This window comes from Erpetoichthys calabaricus, chromosome 1 (genome assembly GCF_900747795.2).
Source record: "Erpetoichthys calabaricus chromosome 1, fErpCal1.3, whole genome shotgun sequence".
Classification (NCBI taxonomy): Eukaryota; Metazoa; Chordata; class Cladistia; order Polypteriformes; family Polypteridae; genus Erpetoichthys; species Erpetoichthys calabaricus.
The window spans coordinates 237609638-237628492 of NC_041394.2; the positions used below are offsets into that span (position 1 = coordinate 237609638).

The window sequence follows — 18855 nt, forward strand, 5'->3', positions numbered from 1 at the left end:
GCCCTCAGTGAATAAGACCGTGTTGTCTCCCAGCAAAAGCATGGAGATGGAATTTTAGCCCTGTCAATTTAGCAGTACTTAACCACTGGTAGCTTAAATGGGCTTCAGCATATAGAATGAGTATTTTGGCGCACAGCCCACTAGGCAGCTCTGCTCTCTTTGCTGTCGATGTGTCACCAACAATGCATAGGATTCACCTTGCATTTCTGTGCCTCAGAATACCTATGCATGAACCAAACTTTGGAGTTTGTTTAAGGTCTTACTGTCATCAATGTATTTTCTATGTCCAAATTTGTTATGCATGGTAAATCACTCAAGCCTAGGGAATCCATTCCCGGACATTTTTCATTCCCACATTCCCGAGAATTCAACTGCTGTAATTCCCGGGAAAACGGGAACGGCCAAGCTCGCATATATAGCGTGTAAAAGTGTGAAAATCGATCAAGAAATAACAGAGTTATAGTTGAAAATAATTAAGTGGCACGGTTTTTTGGCCCACGGTGTAGTGTGTTGCTCACTAATTCATTCAACAGCAGACCAGCAGCAGTCAGTCTCCCGGGACAGTGGACTGGGACGTGTCTGCACTCTGCCGGGACGGGGCAGAGTTCATTGATGTCTGTGCTATTGACAGCTTTGAACAGCAACTTGAAATTGCAATGCGTCAGTCTGGTGGGTCGGAGTGTCACTCTTTTACTGTTCAGAAAAACTACGTAATGGTCCATCCTCTGCTGATGCCATGCAGTGTAACTTCAAGGTCCTCGGTCGATGTGTTGTGAGGAGGACTGTTCGCATGTGCCATCAAAAATCACGCAGAAGAAGTACCACCTCTGGTACGAAAAAGTGTCTGTTTTGTTGTTTTTGAGCTATTACACTTTCATTATTTGAATCACAAATAAATACAGAAACATATGTGTAATTTTAAGTTTATGACTGCTATTTGTTACCACAGAATTAAAAAATACCTTATTTTCCCTCATTTTATTCTTTAATCAAAAATCAAAATCTGAAAATTCCTTTCATTTTCGTTTTTTGTTTTTGCTTCTAAAATGAAATTTCAAATACCAAAAAGTACACGGACCCAATTGTATCCGCATTATCTGTGCCAAGAAACTTGCCATCACAGAATGATGACAAGAAACTGGATGCATCAGTAAAAGCTGAAATGGCGGTGTTTCAGAGCAACGGCAAGCACGGGCGTTGTTTAGAACAAGTCTATCAGTATCTGATGACTGTGCCACCTTCTTCAGTGGAGGCAGAGTGTACTTTCTCAGTGGCTGGTGTACTCTGCACGAAGGTGCGCTCTCGCCTGGACGACCACACGCTGGACTCATTGTGCTTTCTACGCTCTTATTACTGCAACTAAAGATACATGTACTTATATGACAGCATGAACTGCTTGTAGATAAGGTTAGTCTTTTATTGGTGTCAACATATTGCAGTAGTTTTAGTAAAAATACAGTAAGTGTCGGTCGTTCTAAAACCGTTCACATGTGAGATGCCCATGGACAGTGTCATCCCCGGGAGCCCAGGATTCCTGGGAATGACATGCGGGATTCCCAAATTCCCGGGAATGGATAAACCCATCCGGGAATGGATTCCCTACTCAAGCCTTTTGGCCCTGCCTCGCACTCTACAGTAGGAGTCCTGCTATAGAGGAGAAGTTAAATCCAGGCCAAGTGCTGACAAAAAGTACAGAACTACTGCTAAGCTGTAAAGGAAGGACCAGACTTGTTGCCATTGGTTCTTTGAGCAAATACAAGTCTAACCTTTTTGATGATAACAGGCATGGTCCAACAGTGATTGAGTTTTATCATTTCTTTCACTGGCCATGATGATAAACAGCACAACTGTAGGATATCTCTGAGTCACTACTAGTGTCATTCAACAGACACTAATGCACTGTTATCAGATGTACATTTAGTACACTTACTTTTGGCGTTTTGGTCAAAGCTGCATATGAAGTAATTTATTTCTATGGTCAGATAACTGGCAACTAAACATCGGTTCCAAGAGTTATGTTGAAAAAAACGTTTCTTTAGTGGCTGCAGCCTCATACTGATTGCAGGGTTTTTCCGTTCTTTTGACATAACTTTGAGTAGACACTTTATGCCTACTTTTAGTCCTTGATCAACAGTTTCTGCATTGAAGGATGATGATGTCTGACTTTGTTCATACTATCAACACAGATTTGTATTGTGTGTGCAATTATGAGACCAAGTTTACTCTGCTTAGCCTTCGTCAAACAACTCATCTGTGGAAGGCAGGTCTAAGAAGGCTAAACAAATAATAAAGTAAGCACACTAAACAAACAGGACAGTAAAGCCGAGGGGACTCCTTAACAGGCATAATTTATCTTAACGGATATCAGATTGCCTAAAAAAAAGACAGCAATCCAGTTAAAAGTATTTGCCCTTCCTTGTATCATGCACTTGTAACATGTACATCATTTTGTATAAAGCCTAAATAAATATAGCATAATGAAAAATCACATAACGTAACGGAACATAACACTCTCAGACCTTACTAACTGAATTCTTGGTCACCGGAGCCCACAGCCTATCATGGTGGTAAAGAACACAAGGTAGAAACCAGCCCTGGACAGCTTCTCAGTCTATCATAGGGCCCTAACACAATGTTTGTATTTATAAATTAAAATCTTTACTCTCTTCATTATGTTTAGAATATGTGCACTGAAATATTTCTTTAATAGCATTAAAAAAAATATTTGAAAGTGCAGGGTTGAGCAAAAGTAGGTTTACAGTTGTTCAGATGGAAAATGACTTGCAGGTTATGATTAAAACAAAGCTTTATTAACATTATTAACCTTCTTTTGTCCACCTCTGTATATCTAGAATAAAATGGCATTCTCCCAAATCAGGAAACAATCCTTGTTATTGAGTATTAAATTCAAAGAAGGTCTATGCAAAGGCTCAGCCATAGGGAGGTAGTGCAGACAGGTATTTCAAGAGAGAGAAGAAAGGACAGAAAGGGAGTAATCATCTCATCCCTCAGGGAGGGAATACAGTAACTATTTGTGTTTATTATTAATTTCTTTGTATTGTTTAATAAACGTATTACTTTGTTTTGAGTAGTGTACATCGTAAATCACTTTTTACCTTATCACAAATACAATACAGACGTATGCCATCTAAATATTTTTTATCATTATTGTATGTCTTCAATACCAATATTGTAGGTCTCGACCAAGTTGATTCGTATCTTGCACCTATGTACAATGTTTGTAGATGCTCTGGTTACGGTGGAAATAAACATGTCCACATAAATGCATGTATAGGTGAAATTTAGGCACCCTTTAGGGTTTTATATTATACAGTCCTCCTCAGCACATACTTACATGGGTTCAATATGGCATTCAAACAAATGTCTTATGTTTTTTACAGATAAGAGGAGATCGATCAAGCTTTTTTTTTTTTTTTGCTTTGTCTGTGCTCATATCGGAGAATATGCATTCTATGATTCTTCTCTTTTATATGTGTATTATGGTATTACTGAGTATGGTTATGTCAAGTTTTTAATTTCCATAATTGTGTGATATGCAATTCTGATATAAATCCCCAATGTTTTACAGTATAATGCAAAATAGACAAAATGCTTTGTAAAGTGGAATCTTATTTATTTTTTTCTTTTCTCGGATACAGTTTTAGGTTTCCAGAGCACCCTGAGAAATGAGCTATACCTTTGTTCTTTTACAATTTCTAAATGTATTCTCAAGTGCTATTATTATTTTTATTCTTATACAAGATAGTATTATTATTTTAAATTAACAGGGTACGGCATCTAAAATTAATATTATGGATGAAGGATCATTGCAATATAAAAAATGGCATCTGAGTTTAAACAAGCACGTAGGTTTATGTTGTGATGGGGAAAAGACAAGATTGTTTAAAGAGCAAACCAGGAGAGATACATGAATCAGAAAAGGGTCAAAACCAGGAGATCAATAAGAGCCGAAACAACAAAGCCAAACAGCAAGATGAAAATCGAGGTCAAAAGGACAAAATGAAAGTCAGGAACCCAAAGAATCAAATCAGAAAACAAGAAATACTCATGATAGGTTTAGCAAAGGTTTTTTTTACTTACAGCTCAGATGAAGACATGGTGAAGTGGAGTTATGTAAACACAATGCTGCAGTTAGCAACAGGTGATGGATCTGGACACCACACCATGATGGGAAAGGATACCCTGGAAGCTGGAGTAAGCCGCAGTGCACTGACGGCACAAGAGACAGCCGCCAGAAGAAATAAAATTTAAAATTATAACACTTTGCCAGAGGCAGGACAGTTTGATTAGACTGCTGCCAGGATTTTCAAGTCTGGATGTGGAGGGCTGCAGTTTTTTTTAAACCCTTTTTTTGAATTAGAATTTTTTTGAATTTTTTCTGGTAAACCTATTATTGCTCAAACAAGAACATTAGAACAATCTAGACATGACCAGGCCTTTTAGCCTAACAAAGGTCGTCCACTCCTATCCACCTAATTCTTCCAAGATAACATCACATCTATCTCTGAAGGTCCCTAAAGTCTTACTGTCTACTGCACTACAAATTTTGCACTTAATTTTGGTTAACTTACTTAAGATGTTAAAGTCTTAAAAACCTGCATTCACCATTTTTAATTGTTTCTTGATTTCTGAACCAATCTACCAATTAACAATGGAGTGAAAATGACAAAGGAATGAGCACTTCACCAGAAAACTTAATCCCATTTATACTTGTGTATGTTCATCATGACAGATCTTTATTAATAAAATATTTAGAAAGAAATTAAAGAGAAAAAATAACTATTTATTCTGCTGTAGGGCGCCAATCACTTGGATGATTTTCTTCAAAAGGAAAAATCAGCAAGAATGGTCTGACATAGGACAATGAATTCCATAGAATTAAATAATAGGTTCTGTTATCAACATGACTGTGACAAACCCTTCCAGGACTGAACTTAACAAGCTCTAATCTATTGTGTATTCTTCACTGCTAATTACTAATTTTGGGGCAGGTTATGCATTTATAGTTTTACAGTGTGTTGTCAAGGAGAGTAATGCATCCTGAAAAGTTGGAATTATGGGATTTATTTTTATTGAAGACAAAATTGTACAACTCCGCTTTAATGTATGTGACTTTTAATGATTTACACATTACATAATTAACATAGAAAAATAAAAATAGATAAATAGAAAAATGTAATATTCACTTAAAGAGGCCCTTGTGTTGACAGAAACTGAACAAACCAGGAGCAGTTTCAGTTATGCCAGGTTACCTTTGAAAAGGAATATAAGCAAGATGGGGGCATTCAACCAGTAGGTTTGATCAATTTCAGAGAGCTCAATTCAACTCCTGCTGTTTCAGATGGATGTCTGGGATATAATTAGAGTCTTCGTGATATACGGTTACCACCCATAAAGGAAAGAACAGGTTTTCTCATTAGTTTTGCTCAATCCGAGGCCAAGTCCTTTAGTTTTGTGTTCCAATTCAGTTGCTCCAGTCTCTTTAAATTCCTATGCTGTTCATTGACATTTGTCTTGAATAATTTATTTCATGCAGTAAAATATTTTATATACATACACAGCTGCACACATATAACATATATAAACTGATGTTCTGAAAATACAGTTAAAATTTGGGAATGCTGTACCTTTTATTATATGCAGTTAAGATTCACTTTCATTATATGAATCTCTGGTACAGTCAGACTCACATGATGCACTACTGCATACATTTAAGATGAATTGCCAAAAAGGAGCAAACAAGCTGCAAAAAAAAAGATCTGCCAAGAAATCAGCCTTTCTGTCAATTCACTGAAGGGTGCAAGAGCTTTGGCAGATATGTATCAAGGGATTACTTTTTCTGTATAGAATAAGGGGAAACATTGTATGACAGAGCCTTGAAGCTCTGACTCAGAAATCAAAAGAGAATTAAAAATAAATAAGCTAGTTTTAAAATAAAGATGTATCAGTATGTGTCACTAGCTTGCTCGTCTACATATAAAAAGAGAGAAAAATGAAACCTTTTCAATTTAGAATTACTGCCTCAATCATACTTAGAATTCATATTCAAAAATGGTCTTTACGTGGTATATTTCTTTTGAGCTTGTAGGTACCTATAACACACCTAATTTTAAACCTGTTTGTTTGTTCTTTGCACTTTTATGTATTTTTCCTTAATATCATGCTACTAGGACTGTCTCCAGGGTTGCTCAATGTTTTGTGCCAGATGGATGAAAATGGATGAAAGGACTAATATCCTCCTTGCCTCAGATAAGGTTATGCTTTCATTGCTTACATTTTGATCACAAGCACAATCACAGAGTACCTTACAAACATTATAAACAAAAATTCTTTCTCCAGGGTAAACCATCAATCACCATACAACACTGTTCTTTTATTGATGCAGCAGATCTTCACATCTTCTATTGGAATCCCTGCTACTTACTGCTTAGCTAGACCTCAGTAGTTGCTTGTAGATGTCCTTGCATTTATGTACACACATACTAAGGACATATGAGGCCCAATGCTTCTTTTCAGGTGTCCACAAGCACAAAGTAGTGTTCCTTATAAGTTACAAGGAAATATGCTAAACTGTTTCATTTGCAAGAAGGACATACAGTAGATCATAATAGCACAGATGATAATATAGAAAATAACAGCTAATGACACCCTTGAACTTTGGCAGGCTCAGGGTATCAAAGTTCTTAGACTTGAAGGGTTGTCGAGCAAAAAATGTATCCTTACCTCGAGAAAAACTACCTAGAAACTGTGATAAAATTTATTTTTAAAAGTTTACTTTTGTTGTCACAATCATGCCTCAGAAATACTTTTCTTGACTAGAATTCTTTGTTACTTCAATGTGGACATCTTCAGTAAGTTTTAAGGCTTTTTTTCAAATTGCAACCCTGTTACTCATTAGCTCCAATATAAAAGACAACAGTGGCCTTTATGAAACTGAAATATATTGAAATACATCCAAAATGTATGTGGATTTGTATCTTTTAATATAATATAACTTATATAGGGTTCAAATATAGATTTTTAGGATAATAACTGAAATATAAGGAACCATGTAGTTCCCTTAATATAAAATTAAGCTATACTGCAAACATAAAAAAATGACATGTATCTTGAAAAATAAACTCTAAAATATGTTGCATAGCATAACTAGAATGTGTAGCATATTAAAAAACAGTTTGTAATATTTTTCTGAAGTGTATCTTCCAATATATAATTCATAATATTTTAAAATATATTAAGAAATATATTTTTGAGAAGTATATTCCAGTTTACAAAAATGGCATTGATTTACATATTTTACGATAGATAGATAGATAGATAGATAGATAGATAGATAGATAGATAGATAGATAGATAGATAGATAGAAGGGGAAGTTCACAAAATAGGAGTGATCAATAAAAAAGAGAAAAATAAAATTAGAAAAATAAAGTCGTACACGGAGCTGCTGAAAAGGCTGCCACTCTTGGCGGCACCTGAGTCATTATTTGTGTCAGTATAATATGTGTCAGTATACTGCAAAATGGTGATGTATATTTATCCCTGAAGTATTTTATAACATATTGTAAAATATATTCATATACTATAGGTAGTAATATATATTTTACATATATTTTAGTTTTATAAGTGAGGCCAGTTATTTTTTAAAATGTATAAAATATGCTTCACAATTTCATGTGGCAAATATGCTTGTGAAAAACACCAATATTGCCTTTTACCTCCCAAATGGAAGTCCAAACCTGATAAAAAAAACTTTCAACACCCAAAACAAGCCACAAAAATATTACTTCAAATCAAAATATGTAATAAATCAAATCAACAATAAAAATATCTTAAAAGATAGTTAATTACCAAATAAAAAACAGGAATAAACATTCAAGGGATTACAAGGAACATAAAATTAAGAAAAGACAGAAATTAAAACCGGAATGGTAATACAAAAGGTAAAACCAAAAAACAAAGCAAAAGTCAAAATATTCGGAATAATTTTTTCAAAATATGTTGCAAAGGGATAAAGATAAACTACTCCACCATTAAACCTAAAAACAGACTTTGCAGTTAAATACAAGAAACAACAACATCATACCTGAAAGTACTGCCAGACTTGGGAGTCTTTGCTACAGCAAGTGGCTTTTGGCAAGTGTCCTTCTTAAACAGACCACTCAGGTAGCACAGAACACAACTGATGGTATGGGATGAGGACAAATAAAAACCCTAAATAAAATGTGCACAAGACAAAGGTAAATGAATAGGAGAAAATGATAACAATAAAGAAAAATGTTACTGCAACGAGGTACTGCAATAAACCTAACATGGATTAAGTTGAAGAACACATCCTGCAGAGCCAATGCTGGGAGAGCAGCAAGGAGTGTTCAAGCAATTACTCCTGTGACTTTGTTATGTTACAGAAATTCCTGCTTCTTCTTTCCACCTTCTTTTGAATGATAACTGATCTACATTCAGCAATAGTTATATTCAAGACTACTCAGGAAGACAAGGCTAAGGATGTTTAGTGAAGGCTGCAGAATACCAGGAGCTGTGAGGTTTGAGTTGTGTTTCAATGGGTCATTTGCATTGTGTCAAAGCAGATCTACACTGCCTATTGCACATCTCTTCTCATTCAAATTCATAATCAGACATGAGCTGGTACAATTTTCTTTGGCAGACATTTAAAAAAGTAGATTCTCTTATACCAGCAGCAGCCCATATAAAGCCTAGGGCTGGAGTAAATGAGCACATTTATAATATGAGCTGTAAAAGAATGCACCAAATTTGATTCTTTTTTTGTTCCAGGAGTTAACTCACATTTTGGCTTTCTTAGAGAGCTGATTACAAACAGTACATGAAGTGAAATGCTCATTTTATTGAAAGTAAATAGAGTCTGAGTATGTTTTCACACATCATATCTTTATGAGGTCTGGGCTCAGCAACACAAGAAATCAAGTACATTTTATAGCACTAGCACCATTTCAACAATGTCTTTTTCAGGGTATTAATACATACAACACATACTGCATATTACAGATAATAATAAACGTATATAGTATTAATACTTATACTCCTTTTCATTGCTTATTTCAATGCTTGTACAAACTAGACATAAGAAATACAGCACATGAAGCAATTGTTAAATCTTATAAATATGCATATATTTTTCAGTTGTAATTTTCTAGTGCTGTTCAACTATTTTTCTGAATTCACTTTTTCCAGTGAATGATGTGAAAGGTTATTTCAGAAGCACCCAAGTAAGACTGAAAACAGCCCTAGATGTGTTGCCAGCCAATCACAAGGTATATTCACTCATATTTGGCTAATATGGATTTGCCAATTAACTTAACCTTTACAAATTTGAGATGTTGAGGGGGGATTACTGAAGAAACATAATTGGACATGGACAGAATGTACAAACTGCATACAGACAGAAACCAGGCCAGAAATTAAAACTAGATCCTTGGAGAGGCATTAAACATCATGCCAATAATCCACCCAGTTCACAGAAGAGCAACTAAATGTGTGTCAAAAACCGCTTTACAAAAGTATATCTGCTTGTGCAATACTGTCTAGGAGACAGATTATGAAACATGACACAGTTAAATGTTAGTTCAGAATAAATATTCAGTGAAAACATACAAGCAATTTTTTTAACCTGAGAACCAACATCACACCAGTGAGAAGAGCTAAAAGATGTTGAATTGATCAAAAATAATTTGAAATTGAGAGAATGAATAAATACAACTCAATTTCTGCATTTTTTATGATGACTGTAGAGCTCAATTTTTGAGTAAGCATGTGTTACTGCGACTGTTCATGCTTGCAACAGACAGCAACATAAAGGATAACTCCCAAGAGCCATTTCTCTTAACATGATGTTTAGTATATTTGTATATTACCAATTGATTTATATATCCTGCATTTTAAAGAAATATGTAACATGAATATAAAAGCATATTTTTTATTAGGAGTGTGTGTCTGTTCAACATCCACAAGACCAGACCTTATCTGACAGAGTATGCAGCACAACTACTAGTCCAGGCTTTGGTCTTGTCACGTCTGGACTACTGCAACTCGCTTCTGGCAGGCGCATTCACTTGTTCTATCAAGCCACTGAAGAAGGTTCAGAATGCAACACCCCATTTTGTATTTAACCAGCTGAGATGGGCACATGTCATTCCTCTCTTCATGTCCTACACTGGCTCCTTGTAGCAGCATACATTAAGTTCAAATCCCTGGTGCTTGCCTACAGAGTAGTCAGTGGGTCATCATCTGCTTTATATGGAGACACTGGTGAGGTGCTTCTCTCCCACTCAGGTCTGCCAGGGAAGAGTGTCTGGCCATGCCGCATCTATGTGGTACGAAGTCTCAATCCAGACTCTTTTCCTGTGTAGTTCTGCATTGCTGAAATGGGCTGCCTGCTGACTCCCACAATGTGTTTAAAAACTGACCAAAGACCCATTTGTTCTGTTTCTATCTGATGGAAAAAAAAAACTTTGCTCTGCGATATTTTATATTTTTGGTTAATTTGTTTAAGTTTAATTACTTTATTGATTGTAATCTATGATTATACATGTATGAGTTATTACATTTTTTCACTTGTGGCAATCAACTTTTGTTACCTGTCCTACTACGCTCACTGAACAAACAGGCCCTAGACTAATGTTACTCAATTGTTTACCACTTTTGTAAGTCGCTTTGGATAAAAGCGTCTGCCAAGCAAATAAATGTTAATGTAAAAAAAAAGTGCTTGAAACTGTATGCCAGTTAAACTAGGACATTATGACATTTGCACCAGCACATTTAAATTAGAAAATAAGCTCATATATAACATTTAACTTTATATTATTATACCATACATATAATTGAACCAAGCTAATCAAAGTAAGCTATTCTGTTAGATTTCTTCAGTCTGCCATGTTGCATTAAACAAAAGCGTATGGGACTCCACCAGTTGGTGTAAAGAAAAGACGTCCATGTTGGAGTTCATTTATAACAATGGCTCAAGACTCTTCATTTACTGAGTATTTTGCATAACAAGAGACAATAAGAGTAATTACTATAGCGTTTTTAATCAATTAGCTATTTTATTAAGTGGAACACACAGTTGATATCCTGCAAGAAGCTTTAACTCTGTTATGGTTGGTGGGGTTAAAGTTGTTACTGTGACAGTTATGAAAGATGGTTAATATATCCAGTGAGGTGACAGAGACGCTCCGCAGCCTTTGCTTACTTCGGCAGCCTGAGAAGCTGAGCTGGCGAAAACGCAAGTGCAGTGATCGGAAGCAGAAACAAGGGAAACGCGGCGGTGTTAGCACAAGGCTAAAAACTAACCCAACCAGACCTGCGATACCGTTTATTCTGCTTGCGAATGTCTGATCGCTGGACAACAAGCTGGATTATATAAAGTTGCAGCAGGCCAAGCAGTGGAAAATGAGAGACTGTTGCATCTTTATTTTCACTGAGACATGGCTCCAGGAAAGCACTGCAGACTCAGCCATCCAGCTAGACGGACTGACCATCTTCCGAGCGGACAGAGACGCCTCTTTGTCTGGTTAGACCCGCGGGGGGGACTGTGTGTTTATGTGAACAGAGAGTGGTGTACGAATGCTGTCTCTGTTGCGTGACACTGCTCCCCGCTGATAGAGGTTTTATCAGTAAGGTGTCAGCCTTTCTAACTGCCGAGGGAATACAGTTGCGTGCAGGTGGTTGCTTTCTACCTCCTGCCTAGCGCAAATGCTAACCAGGCACTAGTGGAACTCTTCAAGATCATCAGCAAACTGCAAACGATGCACCCCGAGGCATTTTTCATTATTGCTGGAGACTTCAATCATGCCAACTTGAAGTCAGTTCTCCCAAAATTCTCCCAGAATGTGAACTTTGCTACTAGAGGGGGAAGCTGTCTGGACAATGTTTACACGAGTGCTCCTGACGCCTACAAGGCCCTACCCTACCCCCACCTCGGCTGTTCAGATCATATCAGCGTTTTTATGAAACCTGCATACAAGTCCCTGCTGAAGCGCACTAAACCAGCCCACAAGAACTTCAGAGTGTGGCAGGTTGGTGCTGTTTCAGCTCTCCAAGACTGCTTCGAATTGACAGACTGGGACATTTTCAGGGAGGCTGCTATGGATGGTGACTCCATCAGTCTGGAGGAGTACACAGACTCTGTGGCTGGCTACATCTCCAAATGCATAGAGGATGTTACTGTTACCAAGGATGTTACCACAAGAGCCAACCAAAAGCCCTGGTTGACGAGAGAAGTGCACAAGCTGCTCAAGATCAGAAATGCAGCCTTCAGATCTCGAGACAAGGCCGCCCTCAGGGTGACCAGAGCCAACCTGTCTCACGCTATAAGGAGAGCTAAGTGGGCATACGCATAGAGGATTAACAAACACTTCAGCAGCACCAGAGACACACGTTGCATGTGGCAGGGCGTTCAGACAATTACAAACTACAAGCCCAACTCACACAGCAGCGATAGTGATGCCTCCCTTCCGGATGAGCTGAACAACTTCTTTGCACGGTTTGAGGCGCAGAACAAAGAGCCTGCGAGAAAAGCAACACCTCCCTCCACTGACCAAGTACTCTGTCTCTCCATAAATGACGTGAAGAGGACTCTATCCAGAGTCAATCCACGCAAGGCTGCAGGACCTGACAACATACCTGGTCGTGTGCTCAAAGAATGTGCCAGTCAACTGGCTGGTGTCCTCACAGACATCTTCAACACATCTCTGAGCGAGTCGTCAGTCCTAGCATGCTTCAAGTCATCAATGACATGCCTGAATGACTACCGACCAGTTGCACTCATGCCAATCATAATGAAGTGCTTCGAAAGGTTAGTCATGTCACACATAAAGACTAATCTCCCTGCTTCCCTTGACCCTCTTCAGTTTGCATACCGCTCAAACAGGTCAACTGAGGATGCCATATGCTCTGCCCTTCACCTCTCCCTGACACATCTGGATAAAAAAGACACATATGTCAGGATGCTATTTATAGACTTTAGCTCTGCCTTCAACACAATCATCCGACCAAAGCTGGTTGTAAAACTGAGCAGGTTGGGCCTGAACAGTACCCTCTGCATTTGGATCCTGGACTTCTAGACAGAGAGGCCCCAGTCAGTTCGGATGGGCTGCAGCACTTCCAGCATCATCACACTGAGCACTGGAGCACCGCAGAGCTGCATGCTTAGTCCACTGCTATTGACCCTGCTGACTCACGACTGCACAGCCACGCACAACACCAACCACATCATCAAGTTTGTGGATGATACGACGGTGCTGGGACTGATAAGTAGGAATGATGAAACAGCATACAGAGATGAGGTGGAATGGCTGTCTGCATGGTGTGAAGACAACAATCTATCTCTCAATGTCGACAAGACAAAAGAGATAATCGTGGACTTCAGAAAATCACATCCTGCCCACATCCCACTCAGCATCAATGGTTTAGATGTGGAGACTGTTAGGAATACCAAATTCCTCAGTGTGCACATAACTGAGGAACTTACGTGGACACATAACACCTTATCACTAATCAAGAAAGCTCAGCAGAGACTACACTTCCTGAGGCGGCTGAAGCGAGCAAGTCTTCCCCCTTCCATCCTCACCATGTTCTACAGAGGCACCATTGAAAGTGTTCTGACCAGCTGCATCACTGTCTGGTATGGCAACTGCAACATATCTGACCGCAAGCGCCTGCAAAGGATAGTGAAGACAGCAAAGAACATTACTGGGGTGCCTCTCCCTTCACTACAGGACATATTTTACAAACGCAGTGTCTGCAAGGCCTGCAGCATTGAGCAGGACCCCTTACACCCCTCACATGGACTTTTCACACTTCTGCCATCCAAGAGAAGATACTGCAGCATCAAAGCCAGATCTGCCAGGCTGCAGGAGAGTTTTTATCCCCAAGCTGTTAGACTCCTTAACACCAGGCTGCCCCCTGGGACCTTCTACACCAACCACCTCTAAAAACAGAGCTTTTATACATGCAAGCCACTTTCCTGCAAAGACAAGTGTGCATGTAGAAAAGAACTGAAAATCTCATACGGACCTTTAAGTATTTTGACACTCTTGATATCCTTCTGCTGTGAAACATTCAGACCTGTCATTGTTTACACACGTCTTAAACAACTATTAGCATACACTGATAATTTCTGTATTATCTATATCTATTATTTATTTATTTATTATATTACATATCTTACACATCAATATAGCTGCTATTTCTTTGTCTTGTCTTTGCACAATGTCTTGTCTTGTTTGTGTTTTAATTTTAAATTTAAATTTTAATTATATTTTTAATTTATTATTTGCACGTCATGTTGTTACATTGTAGACCCCGAGCTTCGCAATTTTGTCTATCTATATACTTGTATATGGTTGAGATGACAATAAAGTTCACTTTGTGTTTGTTGTTTGTTAACAGGGAGCTCACTGCTATATTAATTAATAAAAGTGGGCCCTGAACAGCTATGCTTCCAAAAGCATTTATTTTAAGAAAAACAATTAAATCTATGAAATAAAAGTATGTATTTATAATGTTTCATAGGTTGTCTGTTTATAGTAACTCTTATTATGTGTTATTTTCATTTTAGATATTCATTTTTAGATACTGCACTGCAATTTATGGTTTTGTGAAAGAAGTTATATCCATTTTAAAAATGAGAATATGTTCCAAAAATGTCCTCCCATCAACTTTATATGCCATTTGGTTAGGAAGCAATGCTTTTAACATGATATTTAGTCCTTGGACTAACTGCAATACTAAAGTTCTATCATTCTACTTAATTTTCATTCTCCATGCCTGAAAACGTACCTATTTTTGTTAATGTTCTTTTTGGTAAATGCATATGTTCAATAATAGCAACAACAATAATAATAAACATGTTCATTTCCAGTCCTCAATGCCATCTATCTTCAAATACTGTGCCCTTTTATCCCATCATGAACGCATACCTTAGGAGGGTGAATATGCAGTTTGTTTACCTTGTCAACACAGCACACATCTAACCTAATTCAACCACCATTGATTTATCCCATCCAGGGGTGCTATTTACATTTTCTATCAACCAGAGAAGACCTGTATTGATATTCTAAAAGATGGAACTGATATCTCTTGTGTTCTGTGTGTGTCAATACTATGGGCTGCTTAGCTTAAATAAAGTTTAAATAGCACATACTCTAGCTTCTTGAAGTCACATGCAACAAAAAACCATACTTGGCATCTTATGCTTCCTTACTCAAGAATTGTGTAGCCACAACCAGAACAGGACAAAGCAAATAGTAGAATGGTGCAGCCTTTAAAGTGGTGTCCATTTTAGTGTTTTTATTTTTTCTGTATTTCTACCTAAAGATGATGAAATCACAACACTGCCATCAGCTGTTCAACTGCAACACAGACTTGTACTTCATTGTGATACTCGCTTAGATGCTGCAAAGTGGTCTAGGACATGGTCAGTACTTTTGTAAATTTGCAAAAGTATTGTAACCTGTCTGAGTTTATATATATATATATATATATATATATATATATATATATATATATATATATATATATATATATATATATATATATATATATATATATATGCCTTAAAGAGAATGTACAGTATGGCAACAATTGTGATCAGTGTCTTTTTGTCCAAATTTCTTTCTAATGTTAAAGCCAACTGATGCTATGGTTGAGTGAGCAAAAAGAGACAGCACTTGTGTAAATTAATTAAGATCCATGCTGTAATACGAATACAGAACTAATTTTAATTCAGCAAACTAAAATCAGGATAAGTCCTTTAGATGTGATATTAAAGAAAACCAGCTTTCTTTTGTTCTAATTGTAATTAGTGACACAAATTTATTTTACATAAGTTGTAAGAAAGGTATTGCACAATATTAAATTACTTTTGTCTTTATTTTTATGAAAATTTTGAAAAGTCAAATATATTAATGTGGGACATGATCAGCTTAAGATGGAGCCAGATCTTTAAGTACCATGCACTGAATATACAGCAATTTATTATACACATGATAGATAGATAGATAGATAGATAGATAGATAGATAGATAGATAGATAGATAGATAGATAGATAGATAGATAGATAGATAGATAGATAGATAGATAGATGTGAAAACTTTTGCTCTCTCTTTATATACACAACAAATCTATATATTACACATATACTCCATATATTTACACGTCTTATTTTTCCTCAAATTAAATCTCCTTTCACAACTGGAAAAAGATCTCTGACAAGACAAAATCAAGAAACAAGCATTCAATCATTTAAAAACCTTGCGTGAAAATGCAGCTTTCAACATGTCAAAAAACATTTTTCTGAGTAATAGGTGGTTTCTTAACAGATGTTCAGCCAATCCATTCATGCTCTTAGATGTGAAATAAATGCAGTCAGTACACATGGGTGCATTTTTCTGGGTTTTTATCCCTATGTTGTATATCTTCTGACGGAGACAGAATTAAAAATTAATCCTCTGCCAAGGTTAAGTGTTTAGCTCAAAAAGTGTAAAAGAAAAAAAAAAAAAAAAAAAAAAAAAAAAAACTTGTGTGCTTCTGTCTATTTTTAAGGTCATATTAGAAACACTCTGCAGTAAGAAGTGTTTCATATGTCATAAAAAAGAAATATTTGAAAAAGTAAATGGTGATCATGAGATGACTAAGTGGTTTTCCTAGGCAGCTGCTTTCCTGGGCTCATGTTTTTGTCTCATGAGCTTCTCTTGAAATGCAGAGTGCTATAATAGAAATTCTCAGGGAGGCACAAGAATGTTTTAAATTTATCACTGCACTGGCATTCTGCCCCATCCTCATTCGATAGTTTCTAAACATCATTTTATTCCTGGCTGCATTTTGCAGTTCTTAACATTCATTATTTGTTTTAAAGATAAACAGTCTACTGGTTTGTACCAATTTGAAATAAATTAGAATAAAGAGGTTTACCATGGTGAGGGTACAGTCAAAGTAGACACAGTTACCTTAGCACTTCATAAAGCTCAACTTTTCTAGCCCATATGAATTATTCATAATTATCCACCACAATATACTGAACACAATATAAATCCACATGTCACCATATTACTGTGTGAATAAATGTGTGTCATATAACTATCAAAAAGCAGCAAATCAATCTCCAAAAAAAGCCAAACATTCAGCTAATGTCTTGGTTATAGGCAGAAATAGACAGAGCTCTGTCCAAAGTAAAGAAAAAGAAAATGTCATTGTGCTAATATGCCAAAGTTAAAATTTCATAGCTACAATTGCCCACTGTTCTTTTCCCATCCCTTAGGCAGACATCTGACAGTTCTGCTTTTAACAGCCTTGCACTACAGCAAAAGAGCACCAAAAAGTGACATCTTTATCGGCCTTCATTTTGCAGAAGCATGTAGCTTCAGTATCCAGGCCAGGGGCTTGTACACTGAATACCTGCTAATTATTCCATGGGGGGAATATGGTATTCTGTCTGGGGGCAGGTGGTGAAGCTTGGATAAATGCAAACCCTGTTAAATGGTCACTTACCGTACTCCCTTGAGAGCTGTATAAATGCCTCCACACCACTCTCTCCGTAATTTCCCTCCGAGGCCAGTGTTGACACATAGTTCCATCCCAAAGTGGTGACAATATCAACCATGGCTTGTGCTTGATACGAGTCAGGAGGAACAACTCGGGAGAAAAAGTCATACCTGGTGTTGTCACTTAGTTCTGGGGCTGTAGATGCATAGCTAATTTGAGGTATCTGTGGAGATAAAAAGTGTAAATAGAGATTATAGCATTTTTAGGATTAGGAGAGAAGAACAATATGTCAGCAAAGAGAGACTAAATTAACCATTTGTATTGGTCTAACTGGGCTTAAACATTCTTCATCAATTTAGTGGCTTTTTCAGCATGTTCATTATCATGCATATTATGTGTCATTGACTTATGTAAGTTGGTCAAGCTTGAGCAATCACTTAAGTACCACATAAATTGCTGCACCATCATTTGTATTACTGCTCATAGAGTTGATTGTCAATCAACAGTTTGCTTTCTAATGATTTCTTATAACACATAATGCACAATAACATTTGGATTATCATGAATAAAACCCAGGAAAAAAAACTTGTATGGTGAATTATTAAAAAAATGAAACATTCTGTAGTTTTGGTCCCCAAAGGTCATTTATTCTAAAATGCTAAATAAATTAATGTAGAATATGCATAAATTGTAAGAAGGATCTTTCTGTTAATAAGGATTAGCTTGGTTTTTACTTACTCAATGGATGGTAGTAATATTATCAAATCAGGGTGAGTTTCCCAAAAAATTTACAGATTAACAAGCAACTTTATGATGTAAATATGTGATGTGCATGCACGTGTTTCTAAAAATCTTTCTTAATATGCCATTTTACGAGCGAGTAAAAAATACTTCTTTGTTAAACTCCACCATAAAAATGCAAAGAAAATACAACCATTCAATTGACAATACCTTCATCATATAGTGTGATTTTTGGTCTTTCAGTGTAATAAAATACAACAGTGAAGTAAACATAACATCATGGTTTAATAACCAAATGAGTAAAGGCGTATTAATAAGTGCAAATTGTACTCCTACTCTTTCTCTGACAAATACACATTTCTAAAGAAGAGCTCTTCTTTGTAACTACCATATTGGACAGACGGACATCCCAGCTAAAACATGGGAAGAATCCTTACTCAGGCAGGAAGCCCCAAGTAGATGAATAGGCATCCCGACCAAAAGAGAGACAGGAGGCCCAAGGTGGATGGATTGGCGTCCCAATCGGTTATACTGTACTTATGGTACCTTTCCTGGCCGGGATCAAAGGGAAGTACGG

At 36.9% G+C, this 18855-nt stretch overlaps 1 protein-coding gene across 3 annotated transcripts in view; it reads right to left on the bottom strand.

The window, feature by feature from the left end:
- Positions 1–18855, bottom strand: part of grm8a (glutamate receptor, metabotropic 8a) — a 1035294-nt gene that overhangs the window by 753837 nt on the left and 262602 nt on the right. For all 3 annotated transcript variants that reach the window (XM_051931014.1, XM_051931013.1, XM_051931020.1), the window contains exon 2: positions 17544–17760. In XM_051931014.1, the coding sequence (XP_051786974.1) occupies positions 17544–17760 (217 nt within the window). The remainder of the gene's footprint in view (positions 1–17543; positions 17761–18855) is intronic.